The sequence below is a fragment of the Saimiri boliviensis genome, chromosome 13 (assembly GCF_048565385.1).
Source record: "Saimiri boliviensis isolate mSaiBol1 chromosome 13, mSaiBol1.pri, whole genome shotgun sequence".
Taxonomy (NCBI): domain Eukaryota; kingdom Metazoa; phylum Chordata; class Mammalia; order Primates; family Cebidae; genus Saimiri; species Saimiri boliviensis.
The window spans coordinates 107,853,789-107,870,047 of NC_133461.1; the positions used below are offsets into that span (position 1 = coordinate 107,853,789).

The 16,259-nt window shown below is 55.3% G+C and overlaps 2 protein-coding genes across 2 annotated transcripts; both read right to left on the reverse strand.

Annotated features, from left to right (window-relative positions):
- Positions 1–95: 95 nt before the first annotated feature.
- LOC141580917 (elongin-A3-like) lies at positions 96–2,351 on the reverse strand. Its single transcript, XM_074384254.1, has 2 exons — positions 1,644–2,351; positions 96–1,076 (listed from the first exon to the last, which is right to left on the reverse strand). The coding sequence occupies exons 1-2, from the start codon at positions 2,349–2,351 to the stop codon at positions 96–98; spliced, it is 1,689 nt and encodes a 562-aa protein (XP_074240355.1).
- A 6,275-nt stretch (positions 2,352–8,626) lies between these two features.
- On the reverse strand, positions 8,627–10,882 carry LOC141580918 (elongin-A3-like). Its single transcript, XM_074384255.1, has 2 exons — positions 10,175–10,882; positions 8,627–9,607 (listed from the first exon to the last, which is right to left on the reverse strand). The coding sequence occupies exons 1-2, from the start codon at positions 10,880–10,882 to the stop codon at positions 8,627–8,629; spliced, it is 1,689 nt and encodes a 562-aa protein (XP_074240356.1).
- Between the last annotated feature and the right edge of the window lie 5,377 nt (positions 10,883–16,259).

Here is a 16,259-nt window from a genome sequence, read left to right on the forward strand (position 1 = left end):
TTCTGGTGTCCGTTGGGAGCTGCGTTCCTTAACCCGCATGGACTTGGCATTGGTCCTCCTCCCCTTCGATTCCATCTGTAAGAGGAGTCTTGAGATTATCGTCGTAAGATTGCTCTCTTGTAGTCTCGAATGGCCTTGGCCATCAGCGGGGCCACTTTCTTTGCAGCCTGTTTCCGGATTTTGGCCTCGGGCGTCGCCCGCGCGCTGCTCCAGCTCAGGCAGGCGTAGGCCCGCTTCTCGGGGCGCCTGGGAAGGCCGCTGCCTGCCCCGCCGCCCTCCCTAGAGGGCGGGTGGCTGCTTTCCGTGGGATGCGGATCTGGGTTGATGTTGCCATTTTCGGGGTCGGCAGCTCCTGCAGACTTCTCTTGCCTCCTCGGAGCACCGTTAGGCGGCTCGGCCACCGAGTTGAAAGAGATCATCTTCGTCTGTCGGCCGTTGGGCTCGTTGTCACGTGCAGCCCGGATCTTGGTCGTCACTACACGCAGCCGCTGCTCTCGGGCGTGCCGAAGACGCAGGTACAGCTCCCGCCAAGACTCGTGCTCCTGCGGGTTTTCTCCCTTGAAGTCCCGGAGGCAGTGAATCCTCCATAATCCGTCTGTCTCTCCCATGAGCGCGTGATTGTTTTTCTCTCTGCGATACAGCTGGTCAGGCGTACAGCCCTCCAGGACGAGTTCAAAAACCCAAGAGGGGACGCGTCCCGCTCGGCCCAGGACGTCGGGGTTGTCTCTAAGCGCCCGGACGCACTGCTGGCGCAAGGTCAGCCACCGGGGCTGGCGGGCAGGCCTGGAGCCGGAGTACACCTGCATCTTGGCGTTCTTTCTGCGTCCCGGGGAACCGGTTTCCTCCGGGAACGTCGGTGCGGAGAGTGCCGGTTCTGTCTGTGTCTGGGCGGTCACGGACTCATAGGCGGAGAGCAGATCGTAGTTGGCCTGCATCCAGGGCTCTGAGAGGTCCCACAGCTCTGAGAAGCCGTGGCTGAGCACGGTTTTCCGCCCGGAGGAATCGGCACCGGCCGCCTGTGGCCTCGGGGAGTGGCTTTCCTTGACAGGAGGCAATTTCGGAGGCGAAGCCCGGGACTCAGCGGTGCCCTTGGAACGGCTTGCTCTCCGTCGTTGATCTCCACGAGCGGTGCCGGCAGATTTCGCGGTCTTTTTCCCCTTCTTCTGCGGCTGGTCGTAGGTGAGGTATTGTTCAAAGGACAGAGCGGGCTGCTGGCATTCCTCGGCCCCCTCTCCCTCCTCCGCGTCAGAGAGGGAGCCCGCGGCTACTGCGTCCAAGTGAGCAGTGCGTGGCTTCCCCTCTCGAGTCCCGGGTTCGCCGGAAAGCTGCTGTTTGACCCCGGGGGAGAGGCCGTGTGTCCCCTTTCGTGGGTCCGGGCCGTCTAGACCTGGCCTCTTCTTGTGCGAGTGTCTGTGCCTAGGCCTCTCCGGGTGGCGGTCTGGAGCCACCGCCCAGGCGGGGAGACGCTGGCCGCTGCCGCTGGCGCGCCCTCCTTCCTTCTGTGTCCCGGCGCTAGCAGAGGGCGGTGTGTCCCTGGGGCTTTCCCGGGGGGACGGCCTTGGGGATTCCCCTCTGGTGCAGGCCCCGGAGGATGTCTCCATGAGGGAAGCGGGGGGAGACTGCCCACGGCCCTGGGCACCCACAGGGCGTTCTTCCCGGCGGGAGGATTTGCGCTTCTTTCTGCGGCCCCCGACCGCTTCGTCCTGGGGTTGGCCCTGGCAGCCACCAGCGAGCGGGGGCAGGCCCTGAGCGGTGTCAGCGTGGCCTCTTCCGGTTTGCTGCCCGGGCTCCAGGCCCTCGCTCACCGGGAGAGGTCCGGGGCGCCCTGACTGAGGGGCCCGATTGGGGCGGGAATCCGCGGAGGCATTTCTGGGGCGCTTTCTCTGGGCTCCGTCCTGGCGGCTGGGGGAGCTTCGCTCAGGTCTCCGGAGCCCCGTAGGTGCTGTGCGTGCTGTCCGTCTGTGCTCAGGGCTGTGAGATCGACTCCTGGGGGCCGTCCCGTTTTCCGGGAAGCCCCAGGCCTTTTCTTGGTCCCGAAGGGCCTCCCCGAAGCGCTCTCGGGAAGAGCTCTCCTCCCGGTCCTGTGGGTCGGGCCCGGGCCTGGAGTTTGGGTCCACGAGAAGCAGCTTCTTCCACCGGGCCGCTAAGTCTCTGGCAATGGGGCCCACGTGCTGGTGCTTCCGCAGGCCCTTCACGGTCTTTCGGATTCGAGTCTCCGCCAGGATGTCTGCCGTCACGGGCAAGGCGGAGAGTTTCTGCAGATATTTCCCTAGCTTCTTCGGGTCCGTCTTAGTTGCCAGACGCACCTGCAGCTTCTCCACTGCGTGCAGCGTAGTCGAGCCTGCCGCCATCTCACCAGATCTGGGCAGGCGTCGCTGTCCCTGGTCGGCCGGTCGCAGATATGTCCTTGGGCAGCGGGAGGTGAAGTCTAGGGGCGCCGGTCCTCCCTGGCTGCCCGGTCGCCAGGCAGGCCTCGGGATGTTGAGTCACAGCCTGGAGCGAGCTCGGCCCTCGGAGCAGCGGGCCACTGGTTCTGTGGCGCTGCTCCTCGCACACCACAGGCCTCGCGGTGTGGAGTCAGCGAACTCGGAGCGGCCGAATCCTCCGCGCGGCCTGGGGAGCGGGGCGGGGAAAGGGGGGATAGCGGGGCGCGAGGGGGCCACCGGCTCTAGAACGCCGGTCCGGTCCTTGCAGACAGCTGAGCAGATCCGCTTCTGGTCCTCGGGATGTGGAGCCACAGCCTGGAGCGACCTCTGCGGTGAGCTGTCCAACAGGGAATGAAGCGCAGCTGCCAGGGCTCGGCCTTATATAGGCAGCCCTAGGCCCGCCCACGGCTCAGACCCTGACCCCCTTGGCTGCTGGGCTGCCCAGCCCCCGTAGGAATTCATTCCGTGTCAGTACAATGCAGCCAATCGGGAGGGTCCACGCCAGGTGGACTGCTGCGCCCTCGAGGGGGGATGAGCCTCAACACATCCTTCTTGGGTTCCATCGTTGGCCCTCCATGTTCGCGGGTTCCGCATCTGTGGATTCCATAAAACACAGACTGAAACTTCTTGGGAGGAAAATAGACAATAACAACACAGCGCGACAGAAATCCGAGAAAGAAGAACCAACACGGGATAGCAACTCGTGACCTGGAACGGACGTTGTGCGGGAAGGGGGGTTGGGGGGGGAATTCCCAGCATTCGGAGGAAAGTGGCATTAAGAGAGAAAAGGAGAAAAGGTCGATTTGACTCCTCAACGTCGGCTCCATGGAGTTCCAGACGCTTTTGGAAGCGATGTCTTTGCCCTGCCCTCTAGTCCATTCCTAAAGTCCCCGGGTCCTGGCCATGTAGCTACCTCCGTGACCTCTCTTTTTCCTTATGAAGGGAAGAAACCTGGGTGGTGCCCGTTACAGATTTTCTAAGACTAGGAGACAGAAATAAGTCAGCAGGCGCCAAATGAGAACTGACAAGTGGACGCTCGTGATTTCCCATGGAAACTCTGGCCCGACTGCCCTTATTTGAGGAAAGGCAGGCACGGGAACGTTGGCGCCGTGGAGTGGAGAAGAACGTTGTGCTGAGGAATGTTTCTCCGCTCAAGCTTTGGCCAACTTTCTCACAATGCTTCCCTTACTAGGAAGGAGAGCTGATGGGATCATGGTTTGGCCTTCCAGAAGGTCGACGCGCAGACTCCCTCTAGCGTCCCATCCCCCAAAACGGTGGCCATGACCTCTGCTCTTGACAGGTGCCTTGTGGCTTTGCCTGCAGGGCTGCCGCCTCTTGGTAGCCGTGGCTTGAACTCCTGACCTCAGGTGATCCACCCACCTCGGCCTCCTAAAGTGCTAGGATTACAGGCTTAGCCCCTCGGCCCCGCCCACAGTTCCATTTTTGAGAGAAACAGATGTTTCCTCCGAGACATGCTCTGTTTCTGTCGCCCAGGCTGGAGTGCAGTGGAATGATCAAGGGTCACTGCAACCTCTGCCTCCCGGGCTCAGGCCATCCTGCCACCTCAGCCCTCCAGGAAGCTGGGGCCCCAGGGGCCGTGCAAGTACACCTGGCTAATTTAGATTCCTTTTCTTTAGATGGGGTTTGGCACAGGCTTGCCTCCACCTCCTGGGCTCAAGCCATCCATCCTTCTCAGCCTCCCGTAGGAGGATGGCTCACAATTAGAGTTTCATGCCCAGATTTTGCTTAAAAACAAAACAACGGGGCCGGGCGCGGTGGCTCAAGCCTGTAATCCCAGCACTTTGGGAGGTCGAGGCGGGTGGATCACGAGGTCAAGAGATCGAGACCATCCTGGTCCACATGGTAAAACCCCGTCTCTACTAAAAATACAAAAAAAAAAAAAAAAAAAAAAAATAGTAGCTGGGCCTAGTGGCACGTGCCTGTAACCCGAGCTACTCAGGAGGCTGAGGCAGGAGAATTGCCTGAACCCAGGAGGCGGAGGTTGCGGTGAGCCGAGATCGTGCCATTGCACTCCAGCCTGGGTAACAGGAGTGAAACTCCGTCTCAAAAAACAAAACAAAACAAAACAACAAAACAACAAAAAACCATTTCTATAGTGAGATTTGTCAGTGTTAACTAATGCCTCGTGAGTTTGTGTCTAAAAAGGAATGATCTAGTTCATGATTTAAAAACCAGAAAATAGGGAATTCTACATCTTGTACCTCGTTGATGATTTTAACTCTTACATGATTTAAAAAGTGATGAGTTAACCACCAAAGTGGAATGGATCTGAAAGTGTTCACATCCTCTGAATTCGGAGGTGTCCTCCCAGCAGGGAGGCAGTGGCTGGGTATGGGAGGCCAAATCCCAGGGCCAGCGGTGGACACCTGCAGAATTCAGAAGCGTAACTTTGCACCCAGCCAAAGTTTGTGGTGTCTGTTGGAAGTTTCGTTCCTTAACCCGCATTGACTTGGCATTGGTCCTCCTCCCCTTGGATTCCATCTGTAAGAGGAGTCTTGTGTTTATCGTCGGAAGAATGTTCTCTTGTAGTCGCGAATGGCCTTGGCCATCAGCGGGGCCACTTTCTTTGCAGCCTGTTTCCGGATTTTGGCCTCAGGCGTCTTCTGAGCATTGCTGCAGCTCAGGCAGGCATAGGCCCCCTTCTCGGGGAGCCTGGGGAGGCCACTGCCGCCCCCACCGCCCCCGCCGCCCCTGCGAGAGGGAGGGTGGCTGCTTTTTGTGGGATGCGGATCTGGGTTGATGTTGCCATTTTCGGGGTCAGCGGCTCCTGCAGACTTCTCTTGCCTCCTCGGAGCATCATAAGGCGGCTCGGCCACCGAGTTGAAAAAGATCATCTTCGTCTGACCGTTGCTGCAACAACGGTCCCTGCAGCCGAGTTCCACTCTCATCTTTTAGTCAGAATAAGGACAGCAGTACCACTGGAAGTGTCTACGGTGCTGGCTATTGTTTCTCCTCTGGATGGTGATTTCGCCTCATTTTCTAATGCTCCTGTGACTTTTGGTCTCTTTCTCTGTGCGTGTGTATGCATCTGTGTTTGTGTGTGTGTGTGTGTGTGTGTGTGTGTGCATCTGTGTGTGTGTCTGTGCGTGTGTGTGTATTTCTGAAGAAAGAAAATCTAATAGCCCGAGAATCAGGGGACGAGGATTCCGGTGGTAAGCCTTTTCTGAGAATTAACTCTCCGTGATATGTAGGAAAACCAGGTACATCTGCTCTGTTTCCTGACGTCGAGCTACCTCAGCAAGGGGATCCCGGTGCAACGCTGGCAGTGCTTGCGGAGCGCTCCGAATGAGGATTATTCTGTAGACAGGTCAGCAGAGGATTGAACTGTTTTTTGTCAGTGTGGTAATGTGACAGTAGGATCCACAGGTGGGTGCTGAATTCTATTTGGTTTAGGTTTATCTATTGTGTGGGGGTTTGTTATCTAGTTCTTTCTTCGAGAGGGCGTGTCTCGGTGGGAGCCGTGACCCGCTAAAGCTTGTCAGTCAGGTTCTGCAGTCATGAATGAGTTCAGTGGGGGCAGACGCCATTGTCAGTAGCGTGACAGTGGGCGCATAGGTGAGCTGTGAGGGGCTTGAGCTAGCTCTTCATGTTTTGAGTTGTGTTTGCTTGTATCCTGTTTGTTTTGTGTTTTGGGAGGGGAAACCTTTTCCACAAAGGAAGGCTGTTGCCAGCGGATTTGAGTCCAGGGGACTGGAATGTCTCGGTGGGAGCGGGGAGAAGCTGCAGGGTGATCAGTGGCTACTCCACCTCCAGGAAGAACGTGTGGCTCTTGTGCCACGAGGAGGAGATTTGGCTCTCTCATAAGTTTTGCGGGACACCACAGACCCGCTCTTGTATTGCCGTGAAGAAATAGAGACTGGCCTTGTGTGTCCCTTGCTGGGCGGGCGGGGTAGGGGGGGAGGTTCAGGGAGTCTCCCCTGAATTGTATACAGTCCCTGCTTGCATCACATCTTTCTTTCCCCAGAAAAAAGACGTCATCCTCACGGAGCAGCACCCCTGCGGCTGCCTGTCCTGGCTTCCTTCGTGTTCTTCAGCCTTGAAGGCCCCTTCCCTCTTGCACTGGCATCTGCTCTGATGCCTGATTCCAGAAGCTTCCCACCACCTGTTCTACTGCCCCCCACCCCTCCCAGGGGCATAGGAGTTTGATCTCTTTTACTGTCCTTGCTTGGTTCTGCTTTGTGGGATAGGCCTTTCTGTCTGTCTCTTGGCTTCTCACTAACTGTAGGCATCAGGAAATCTCATCAAGGAAATCAGATTTACTCAAGGGTGTGTGTGGGGGAGGGTCGGGAGGTATCTGACACAGGGACCTGCAATTGCCCGTCCGTATGATGCCAACCCATGCCCTCAGTTAAAAACTAAAGGTTTAGCAAAGCCGGCCGAAGCTCATGTGATCTGAACCGAAGGATGTTACCCTGGTCATCTCATGGTAATTAGAGACTCTGATTGGTGGCTTTAGATTTCTTGATTCAGAGGCCAATTAGATAAAGTGATGAAGTTTCTGCCATTCTTCCATAGGGGTTCTGGGTGAAAAGATTGGAAACGATTCTCTTTGGTGCTTAGTGAAAGTAGTCTGACTTAACAAAGGTAGCGGTTATTGCCACTGTTTGATGAAATCCCGCAGTTCCTTTTCTTCTTCTTCTTCTTGTTGACTTTTTTTCTTTTTTTTTTTTTTTTTGGGTTGGTTCCAAGTCTTTGCTATTGTAAACAGTGCTGCAGTGAACATTCGTGTGCACGTGTCCTTATAGTAGAATGATTTATAATCCTTTGGATATTTACCCAGTAATGGGATTGCTGGGTCAAAAGGGATTTCTATTTTTAGGTCCTTGAGGAATTGCCACACTGTCTTCCACAATGGTTGAATTAATTTACATTCCCACCAACAGTGTAAAAGTGTTCCTATTTCTCCACATCCTCTCCAGCATCTGTTGTTTCCCGATTTTTATTTTTATTTTTTATTTATTTATTTTTTTAAAGAATAAAGAAGAGGAAGAAAGAGAAAGAGGAAGAAGGAGAGAGGATGGGGGTATTGCTTTATTGCCCGGGCTAGAATGCAGTCTAAATATGGGTATGCCTATAATTGTCCTTAATAATGGAGACATGAAAGAAAATGAGGGAAGAGAATAGCAAACAAGGAGCCAACCAAGATTTCTTTTAAACTTCTAAGTTGATATGATGTGGTACTGATAAGAGTGTATATTTTGTATATTTAAAGTGCAGAGTTCTATAAATGTTAATTACATTTACTTGTTCCAGATCTGAGTTCAAGTCCTGAATATCGTTGTTAATTTTCAAGACTTTTTTTCAAGATGGAGTTTCACCGTGATGGCTAGGCTGGTCTTGGACTCCTGACCTCAGGTGATCCACCCACCTCGGCCTCCCAAAGTGCTAGGGTTACAGGCGTGAGCCCTTGCGCCCAGTCCACAGTTCCATTTTTCAAAGAAACAGCGGTTTCCTCTGAGACATGCTCTGTTTCTGTCGCCCAGGCTGGAGTGCAGTAGAACGATCAAGGGTCACTGGAACCTGTGCCTCCCGGGCTCAGGCCATCCTGCCACCTCAGCCCTCCAAGAAGCTGGGGCCCCAGGGGCCGTGCCAGCACACCTGGTTAATTTAGATTCCTCTTCTATAGGTGGGGTTCCGCCCAGGCTTGTCTCCACCTCCTGGGCTCAAGCCACCCACCCTTCTCAGCCTCCCGTAGGAGGATGGCTCACAATTAGAGTTTCATGCCCAGGTTTTGCTAAAAAACAAAACGACAGCAACAACAAAAAAACCATTTATGTCGTGGGATTTGTCAGTGTTAACTAATGCCTGGTGAGTTTGTGTCTAAAGAGTAATTATCTAGCTGATGATTTAAAAACCAAAATATAGGGAATTCTACCTCGTCGATGATTTTAACTAGGGCATGATTTAGAGAGCGATCAGTTCACCACCAAAGCGGAATCGATCTGAAAGCGTTCACGTCTTCTGAATTCTGAGGTGTCCTCCCAGCAGGGAGGCAGTGGCTGGGTATGGGAGGGAGGCCAAATCCCAGGGCCAGCCGTGGACACCGGCAGAATTCAGAAGCGCAGCTTTGCACCCAGCCAAAGGTTCTGGTGTCCGTTGGGAGCTGCGTTCCTTAACCCGCATGGACTTGGCATTGGTCCTCCTCCCCTTCGATTCCATCTGTAAGAGGAGTCTTGAGATTATCGTCGTAAGATTGCTCTCTTGTAGTCTCGAATGGCCTTGGCCATCAGCGGGGCCACTTTCTTTGCAGCCTGTTTCCGGATTTTGGCCTCGGGCGTCGCCCGCGCGCTGCTCCAGCTCAGGCAGGCGTAGGCCCGCTTCTCGGGGCGCCTGGGAAGGCCGCTGCCTGCCCCGCCGCCCTCCCTAGAGGGCGGGTGGCTGCTTTCCGTGGGATGCGGATCTGGGTTGATGTTGCCATTTTCGGGGTCGGCAGCTCCTGCAGACTTCTCTTGCCTCCTCGGAGCACCGTTAGGCGGCTCGGCCACCGAGTTGAAAGAGATCATCTTCGTCTGTCGGCCGTTGGGCTCGTTGTCACGTGCAGCCCGGATCTTGGTCGTCACTACACGCAGCCGCTGCTCTCGGGCGTGCCGAAGACGCAGGTACAGCTCCCGCCAAGACTCGTGCTCCTGCGGGTTTTCTCCCTTGAAGTCCCGGAGGCAGTGAATCCTCCATAATCCGTCTGTCTCTCCCATGAGCGCGTGATTGTTTTTCTCTCTGCGATACAGCTGGTCAGGCGTACAGCCCTCCAGGACGAGTTCAAAAACCCAAGAGGGGACGCGTCCCGCTCGGCCCAGGACGTCGGGGTTGTCTCTAAGCGCCCGGACGCACTGCTGGCGCAAGGTCAGCCACCGGGGCTGGCGGGCAGGCCTGGAGCCGGAGTACACCTGCATCTTGGCGTTCTTTCTGCGTCCCGGGGAACCGGTTTCCTCCGGGAACGTCGGTGCGGAGAGTGCCGGTTCTGTCTGTGTCTGGGCGGTCACGGACTCATAGGCGGAGAGCAGATCGTAGTTGGCCTGCATCCAGGGCTCTGAGAGGTCCCACAGCTCTGAGAAGCCGTGGCTGAGCACGGTTTTCCGCCCGGAGGAATCGGCACCGGCCGCCTGTGGCCTCGGGGAGTGGCTTTCCTTGACAGGAGGCAATTTCGGAGGCGAAGCCCGGGACTCAGCGGTGCCCTTGGAACGGCTTGCTCTCCGTCGTTGATCTCCACGAGCGGTGCCGGCAGATTTCGCGGTCTTTTTCCCCTTCTTCTGCGGCTGGTCGTAGGTGAGGTATTGTTCAAAGGACAGAGCGGGCTGCTGGCATTCCTCGGCCCCCTCTCCCTCCTCCGCGTCAGAGAGGGAGCCCGCGGCTACTGCGTCCAAGTGAGCAGTGCGTGGCTTCCCCTCTCGAGTCCCGGGTTCGCCGGAAAGCTGCTGTTTGACCCCGGGGGAGAGGCCGTGTGTCCCCTTTCGTGGGTCCGGGCCGTCTAGACCTGGCCTCTTCTTGTGCGAGTGTCTGTGCCTAGGCCTCTCCGGGTGGCGGTCTGGAGCCACCGCCCAGGCGGGGAGACGCTGGCCGCTGCCGCTGGCGCGCCCTCCTTCCTTCTGTGTCCCGGCGCTAGCAGAGGGCGGTGTGTCCCTGGGGCTTTCCCGGGGGGACGGCCTTGGGGATTCCCCTCTGGTGCAGGCCCCGGAGGATGTCTCCATGAGGGAAGCGGGGGGAGACTGCCCACGGCCCTGGGCACCCACAGGGCGTTCTTCCCGGCGGGAGGATTTGCGCTTCTTTCTGCGGCCCCCGACCGCTTCGTCCTGGGGTTGGCCCTGGCAGCCACCAGCGAGCGGGGGCAGGCCCTGAGCGGTGTCAGCGTGGCCTCTTCCGGTTTGCTGCCCGGGCTCCAGGCCCTCGCTCACCGGGAGAGGTCCGGGGCGCCCTGACTGAGGGGCCCGATTGGGGCGGGAATCCGCGGAGGCATTTCTGGGGCGCTTTCTCTGGGCTCCGTCCTGGCGGCTGGGGGAGCTTCGCTCAGGTCTCCGGAGCCCCGTAGGTGCTGTGCGTGCTGTCCGTCTGTGCTCAGGGCTGTGAGATCGACTCCTGGGGGCCGTCCCGTTTTCCGGGAAGCCCCAGGCCTTTTCTTGGTCCCGAAGGGCCTCCCCGAAGCGCTCTCGGGAAGAGCTCTCCTCCCGGTCCTGTGGGTCGGGCCCGGGCCTGGAGTTTGGGTCCACGAGAAGCAGCTTCTTCCACCGGGCCGCTAAGTCTCTGGCAATGGGGCCCACGTGCTGGTGCTTCCGCAGGCCCTTCACGGTCTTTCGGATTCGAGTCTCCGCCAGGATGTCTGCCGTCACGGGCAAGGCGGAGAGTTTCTGCAGATATTTCCCTAGCTTCTTCGGGTCCGTCTTAGTTGCCAGACGCACCTGCAGCTTCTCCACTGCGTGCAGCGTAGTCGAGCCTGCCGCCATCTCACCAGATCTGGGCAGGCGTCGCTGTCCCTGGTCGGCCGGTCGCAGATATGTCCTTGGGCAGCGGGAGGTGAAGTCTAGGGGCGCCGGTCCTCCCTGGCTGCCCGGTCGCCAGGCAGGCCTCGGGATGTTGAGTCACAGCCTGGAGCGAGCTCGGCCCTCGGAGCAGCGGGCCACTGGTTCTGTGGCGCTGCTCCTCGCACACCACAGGCCTCGCGGTGTGGAGTCAGCGAACTCGGAGCGGCCGAATCCTCCGCGCGGCCTGGGGAGCGGGGCGGGGAAAGGGGGGATAGCGGGGCGCGAGGGGGCCACCGGCTCTAGAACGCCGGTCCGGTCCTTGCAGACAGCTGAGCAGATCCGCTTCTGGTCCTCGGGATGTGGAGCCACAGCCTGGAGCGACCTCTGCGGTGAGCTGTCCAACAGGGAATGAAGCGCAGCTGCCAGGGCTCGGCCTTATATAGGCAGCCCTAGGCCCGCCCACGGCTCAGACCCTGACCCCCTTGGCTGCTGGGCTGCCCAGCCCCCGTAGGAATTCATTCCGTGTCAGTACAATGCAGCCAATCGGGAGGGTCCACGCCAGGTGGACTGCTGCGCCCTCGAGGGGGGATGAGCCTCAACACATCCTTCTTGGGTTCCATCGTTGGCCCTCCATGTTCGCGGGTTCCGCATCTGTGGATTCCATAAAACACAGACTGAAACTTCTTGGGAGGAAAATAGACAATAACAACACAGCGCGACAGAAATCCGAGAAAGAAGAACCAACACGGGATAGCAACTCGTGACCTGGAACGGACGTTGTGCGGGAAGGGGGGTTGGGGGGGGAATTCCCAGCATTCGGAGGAAAGTGGCATTAAGAGAGAAAAGGAGAAAAGGTCGATTTGACTCCTCAACGTCGGCTCCATGGAGTTCCAGACGCTTTTGGAAGCGATGTCTTTGCCCTGCCCTCTAGTCCATTCCTAAAGTCCCCGGGTCCTGGCCATGTAGCTACCTCCGTGACCTCTCTTTTTCCTTATGAAGGGAAGAAACCTGGGTGGTGCCCGTTACAGATTTTCTAAGACTAGGAGACAGAAATAAGTCAGCAGGCGCCAAATGAGAACTGACAAGTGGACGCTCGTGATTTCCCATGGAAACTCTGGCCCGACTGCCCTTATTTGAGGAAAGGCAGGCACGGGAACGTTGGCGCCGTGGAGTGGAGAAGAACGTTGTGCTGAGGAATGTTTCTCCGCTCAAGCTTTGGCCAACTTTCTCACAATGCTTCCCTTACTAGGAAGGAGAGCTGATGGGATCATGGTTTGGCCTTCCAGAAGGTCGACGCGCAGACTCCCTCTAGCGTCCCATCCCCCAAAACGGTGGCCATGACCTCTGCTCTTGACAGGTGCCTTGTGGCTTTGCCTGCAGGGCTGCCGCCTCTTGGTAGCCGTGGCTTGAACTCCTGACCTCAGGTGATCCACCCACCTCGGCCTCCTAAAGTGCTAGGATTACAGGCTTAGCCCCTCGGCCCCGCCCACAGTTCCATTTTTGAGAGAAACAGATGTTTCCTCCGAGACATGCTCTGTTTCTGTCGCCCAGGCTGGAGTGCAGTGGAATGATCAAGGGTCACTGCAACCTCTGCCTCCCGGGCTCAGGCCATCCTGCCACCTCAGCCCTCCAGGAAGCTGGGGCCCCAGGGGCCGTGCAAGTACACCTGGCTAATTTAGATTCCTTTTCTTTAGATGGGGTTTGGCACAGGCTTGCCTCCACCTCCTGGGCTCAAGCCATCCATCCTTCTCAGCCTCCCGTAGGAGGATGGCTCACAATTAGAGTTTCATGCCCAGATTTTGCTTAAAAACAAAACAACGGGGCCGGGCGCGGTGGCTCAAGCCTGTAATCCCAGCACTTTGGGAGGTCGAGGCGGGTGGATCACGAGGTCAAGAGATCGAGACCATCCTGGTCCACATGGTAAAACCCCGTCTCTGCTAAAAATACAAAAAACAAACAAACAAACAAAAAAAAAAATAGTAGCTGGGCCTAGTGGCACGTGCCTGTAACCCGAGCTACTCAGGAGGCTGAGGCAGGAGAATTGCCTGAACCCAGGAAGCGGAGGTTGCGGTGAGCCGAGATCGTGCCATTGCACTCCAGCCTGGGTAACAGGAGTGAAACTCCGTCTCAAAAAACAAAACAAAACAAAACAACAAAACAACAAAAAACCGTTTCTATAGTGAGATTTGTCAGTGTTAACTAAGGCCTCGTGAGTTTGTGTCTAAAAAGGAATGATCTAGTTCATGATTTAAACCCAGAAAATAGGGAATTCTACATCTTGTACCTCGTTGATGATTTTAACTCTTACATGATTTAAAAAGTGATGAGTTAACCACCAAAGTGGAATGGATCTGAAAGTGTTCACATCCTCTGAATTCGGAGGTGTCCTCCCAGCAGGGAGGCAGTGGCTGGGTATGGGAGGCCAAATCCCAGGGCCAGCGGTGGACACCTGCAGAATTCAGAAGCGTAACTTTGCACCCAGCCAAAGTTTGTGGTGTCTGTTGGAAGTTTCGTTCCTTAACCCGCATTGACTTGGCATTGGTCCTCCTCCCCTTGGATTCCATGTGTAAGAGGAGTCTTGAGTTTATCGTGGGAAGAATGTTCTCTTGTAGTCGCGAATGGCCTTGGCCATCAGCGGGGCCACTTTCTTTGCAGCCTGTTTCCGGATTTTGGCCTCAGGCGTCGTCTGCGCATTGCTGCAGCTCAGGCAGGCATAGGCCCCCTTCTCGGGGAGCCTGGGAAGGCCACTGCCGCCCCCGCCGCCCCCGCCGCCCCTGCGAGAGGGAGGGTGGCTGCTTTTTGTGGGATGCGGATCTGGGTTGATGTTGCCATTTTCGGGGTCAGCGGCTCCTGCAGACTTCTCTTGCCTCCTCGGAGCATCATAAGGCGGCTCGGCCACCGAGTTGAAAAAGATCATCTTCGTCTGACCGTTGCTGCAACAACGGTCCCTGCAGCCGAGTTCCACTCTCATCTTTTAGTCAGAATAAGGACAGCAGTACCACTGGAAGTGTCTACGGTGCTGGCTATTGTTTCTCCTCTGGATGGTGATTTCGCCTCATTTTCTAATGCTCCTGTGACTTTTGGTCTCTTTCTCTGTGCGTGTGTATGCATCTGTGTGTGTGTGTGTGTGTGTGTGTGTGTGTGTGCATCTGTGTGTGTGTCTGTGCGTGTGTGTGTATTTCTGAAGAAAGAAAATCCTAATAGCCCGAGAATCAGGGGACGAGGATTCCGGTGGTAAGCCTTTTCTGAGAATTAACTCTCCGTGATATGTAGGAAAACCAGGTACATCTGCTCTGTTTCCTGACGTCGAGCTACCTCAGCAAGGGGATCCCGGTGCAACGCTGGCAGTGCTTGCGGAGCGCTCCGAATGAGGATTATTCTGTAGACAGGTCAGCAGAGGATTGAACTGTTTCTTGTCAGTGTGGTAATGTGACAGTAGGATCCACAGGTGGGTGCTGAATTCTATTTGGTTTAGGTTTATCTATTGTGTGGGGGTTTGTTATCTAGTTCTTTCTTCGAGAGGGCGTGTCTCGGTGGGAGCCGTGACCCGCTAAAGCTTGTCAGTCAGGTTCTGCAGTCATGAATGAGTTCAGTGGGGGCAGACGCCATTGTCAGTAGCGTGACAGTGGGCGCATAGGTGAGCTGTGAGGGGCTTGAGCTAGCTCTTCATGTTTTGAGTTGTGTTTGCTTGTATCCTGTTTGTTTTGTGTTTTGGGAGGGGAAACCTTTTCCACAAAGGAAGGCTGTTGCCAGCGGATTTGAGTCCAGGGGACTGGAATGTCTCGGTGGGAGCGGGGAGAAGCTGCAGGGTGATCAGTGGCTACTCCACCTCCAGGAAGAACGTGTGGCTCTTGTGCCACGAGGAGGAGATTTGGCTCTCTCATAAGTTTTGCGGGACACCACAGACCCGCTCTTGTATTGCCGTGAAGAAATAGAGACTGGCCTTGTGTGTCCCTTGCTGGGCGGGCGGGGTTCAGGGAGTCTCCCCTGAATTGTATACAGTCCCTGCTTGCATCACATCTTTCTTTCCCCAGAAAAAAGACGTCATCCTCACGGAGCAGCACCCCTGCGGCTGCCTGTCCTGGCTTCCTTCGTGTTCTTCAGCCTTGAAGGCCCCTTCCCTCTTGCACTGGCATCTGCTCTGATGCCTGATTCCAGAAGCTTCCCACCACCTGTTCTACTGCCCCCCACCCCCCCAGGGGCATAGGAGTTTGATCTCTTTTACTGTCCTTGCTTGGTTCTGCTTTGTGGGATAGGCCTTTCTGTCTGTCTCTTGGCTTCTCCCTAACTGTAGGCATCAGGAAATCTCATCAAGGAAATCAGATTTACTCAAGGGTGTGTGTGGGGGAGGGTCGGGAGGTATCTGACACAGGGACCTGCAATTGCCCGTCCGTATGATGCCAACCCATGCCCTCAGTTAAAAACTAAAGGTTTAGCAAAGCCGGCCGAAGCTCATGTGATCTGAACCGAAGGATGTTACCCTGGTCATCTCATGGTAATTAGAAACTCTGATTGGTGGCTTTAGATTTCTTGATTCAGAGGCCAATTAGATAAAGTGATGAAGTTTCTGCCATTCTTCCATAGGGGTTCTGGGTGAAAAGATTGGAAACGATTCTCTTTGGTGCTTAGTGAAAGTAGTCTGACTTAACAAAGGTAGCGGTTATCGCCACTGTTTGATGAAATCCCGCAGTTTCTTTTCTTCTTCTTCTTCTTGTTGACTTTTTTTTTTTTTTTTTTGGGTTGGTTCCAACTCTTTGCTATTGTAAACAGTGCTGCAGTGAACATTCGTGTGCACGTGTCCTTATAGTAGAATGATTTATAATCCTTTGGATATTTACCCAGTAATGGGATTGCTGGGTCAAAAGGGATTTCTATTTTTAGGTCCTTGAGGAATTGCCACACTGTCTTCCACAATGGTTGAATTAATTTACATTCCCACCAACAGTGTAAAAGTGTTCCTATTTCTCCACATCCTCTCCAGCATCTGTTGTTTCCCGATTTTTATTTTTATTTTTATTTTTATTTTTTATTTATTTATTTTTTTTTTAAAGAATAAAGAAGAGGAAGAAAGAGAAAGAGGAAGAAGGAGAGAGGATGGGGGTATTGCTTTATTGCCCGGGCTAGAATGCAGTCTAAATATGGGTATGCCTATAATTGTCCTTAATAATGGAGACATGAAAGAAAATGAGGGAAGAGAATAGCAAACAAGGAGCCAACCAAGATTTCTTTTAAACTTCTAAGTTGATATGATGTGGTACTGATAAGAGTGTATGTTTTGTATATTTAAAGTGCAGAGTTCTATAAATGTTAATTACATTTACTTGTTCCAGATCTGAGTTCAAGTCCTGAATATCGTTGT

Coding starts and splice junctions, on each gene's coding strand:
- LOC141580917 (XM_074384254.1), bottom strand. CDS start 2,351: ATGGCGGCAGGCTCGACTACGCTGCACGCAGTGGAGAAGCTGCAGGTG. Junction 1,077..1,643: donor CCCGCCGGGAAGAACGCCCT/GTGGGTGCCCAG, acceptor GGCACCGCTGAG/TCCCGGGCTTCGCCTCCGAA.
- LOC141580918 (XM_074384255.1), bottom strand. CDS start 10,882: ATGGCGGCAGGCTCGACTACGCTGCACGCAGTGGAGAAGCTGCAGGTG. Junction 9,608..10,174: donor CCCGCCGGGAAGAACGCCCT/GTGGGTGCCCAG, acceptor GGCACCGCTGAG/TCCCGGGCTTCGCCTCCGAA.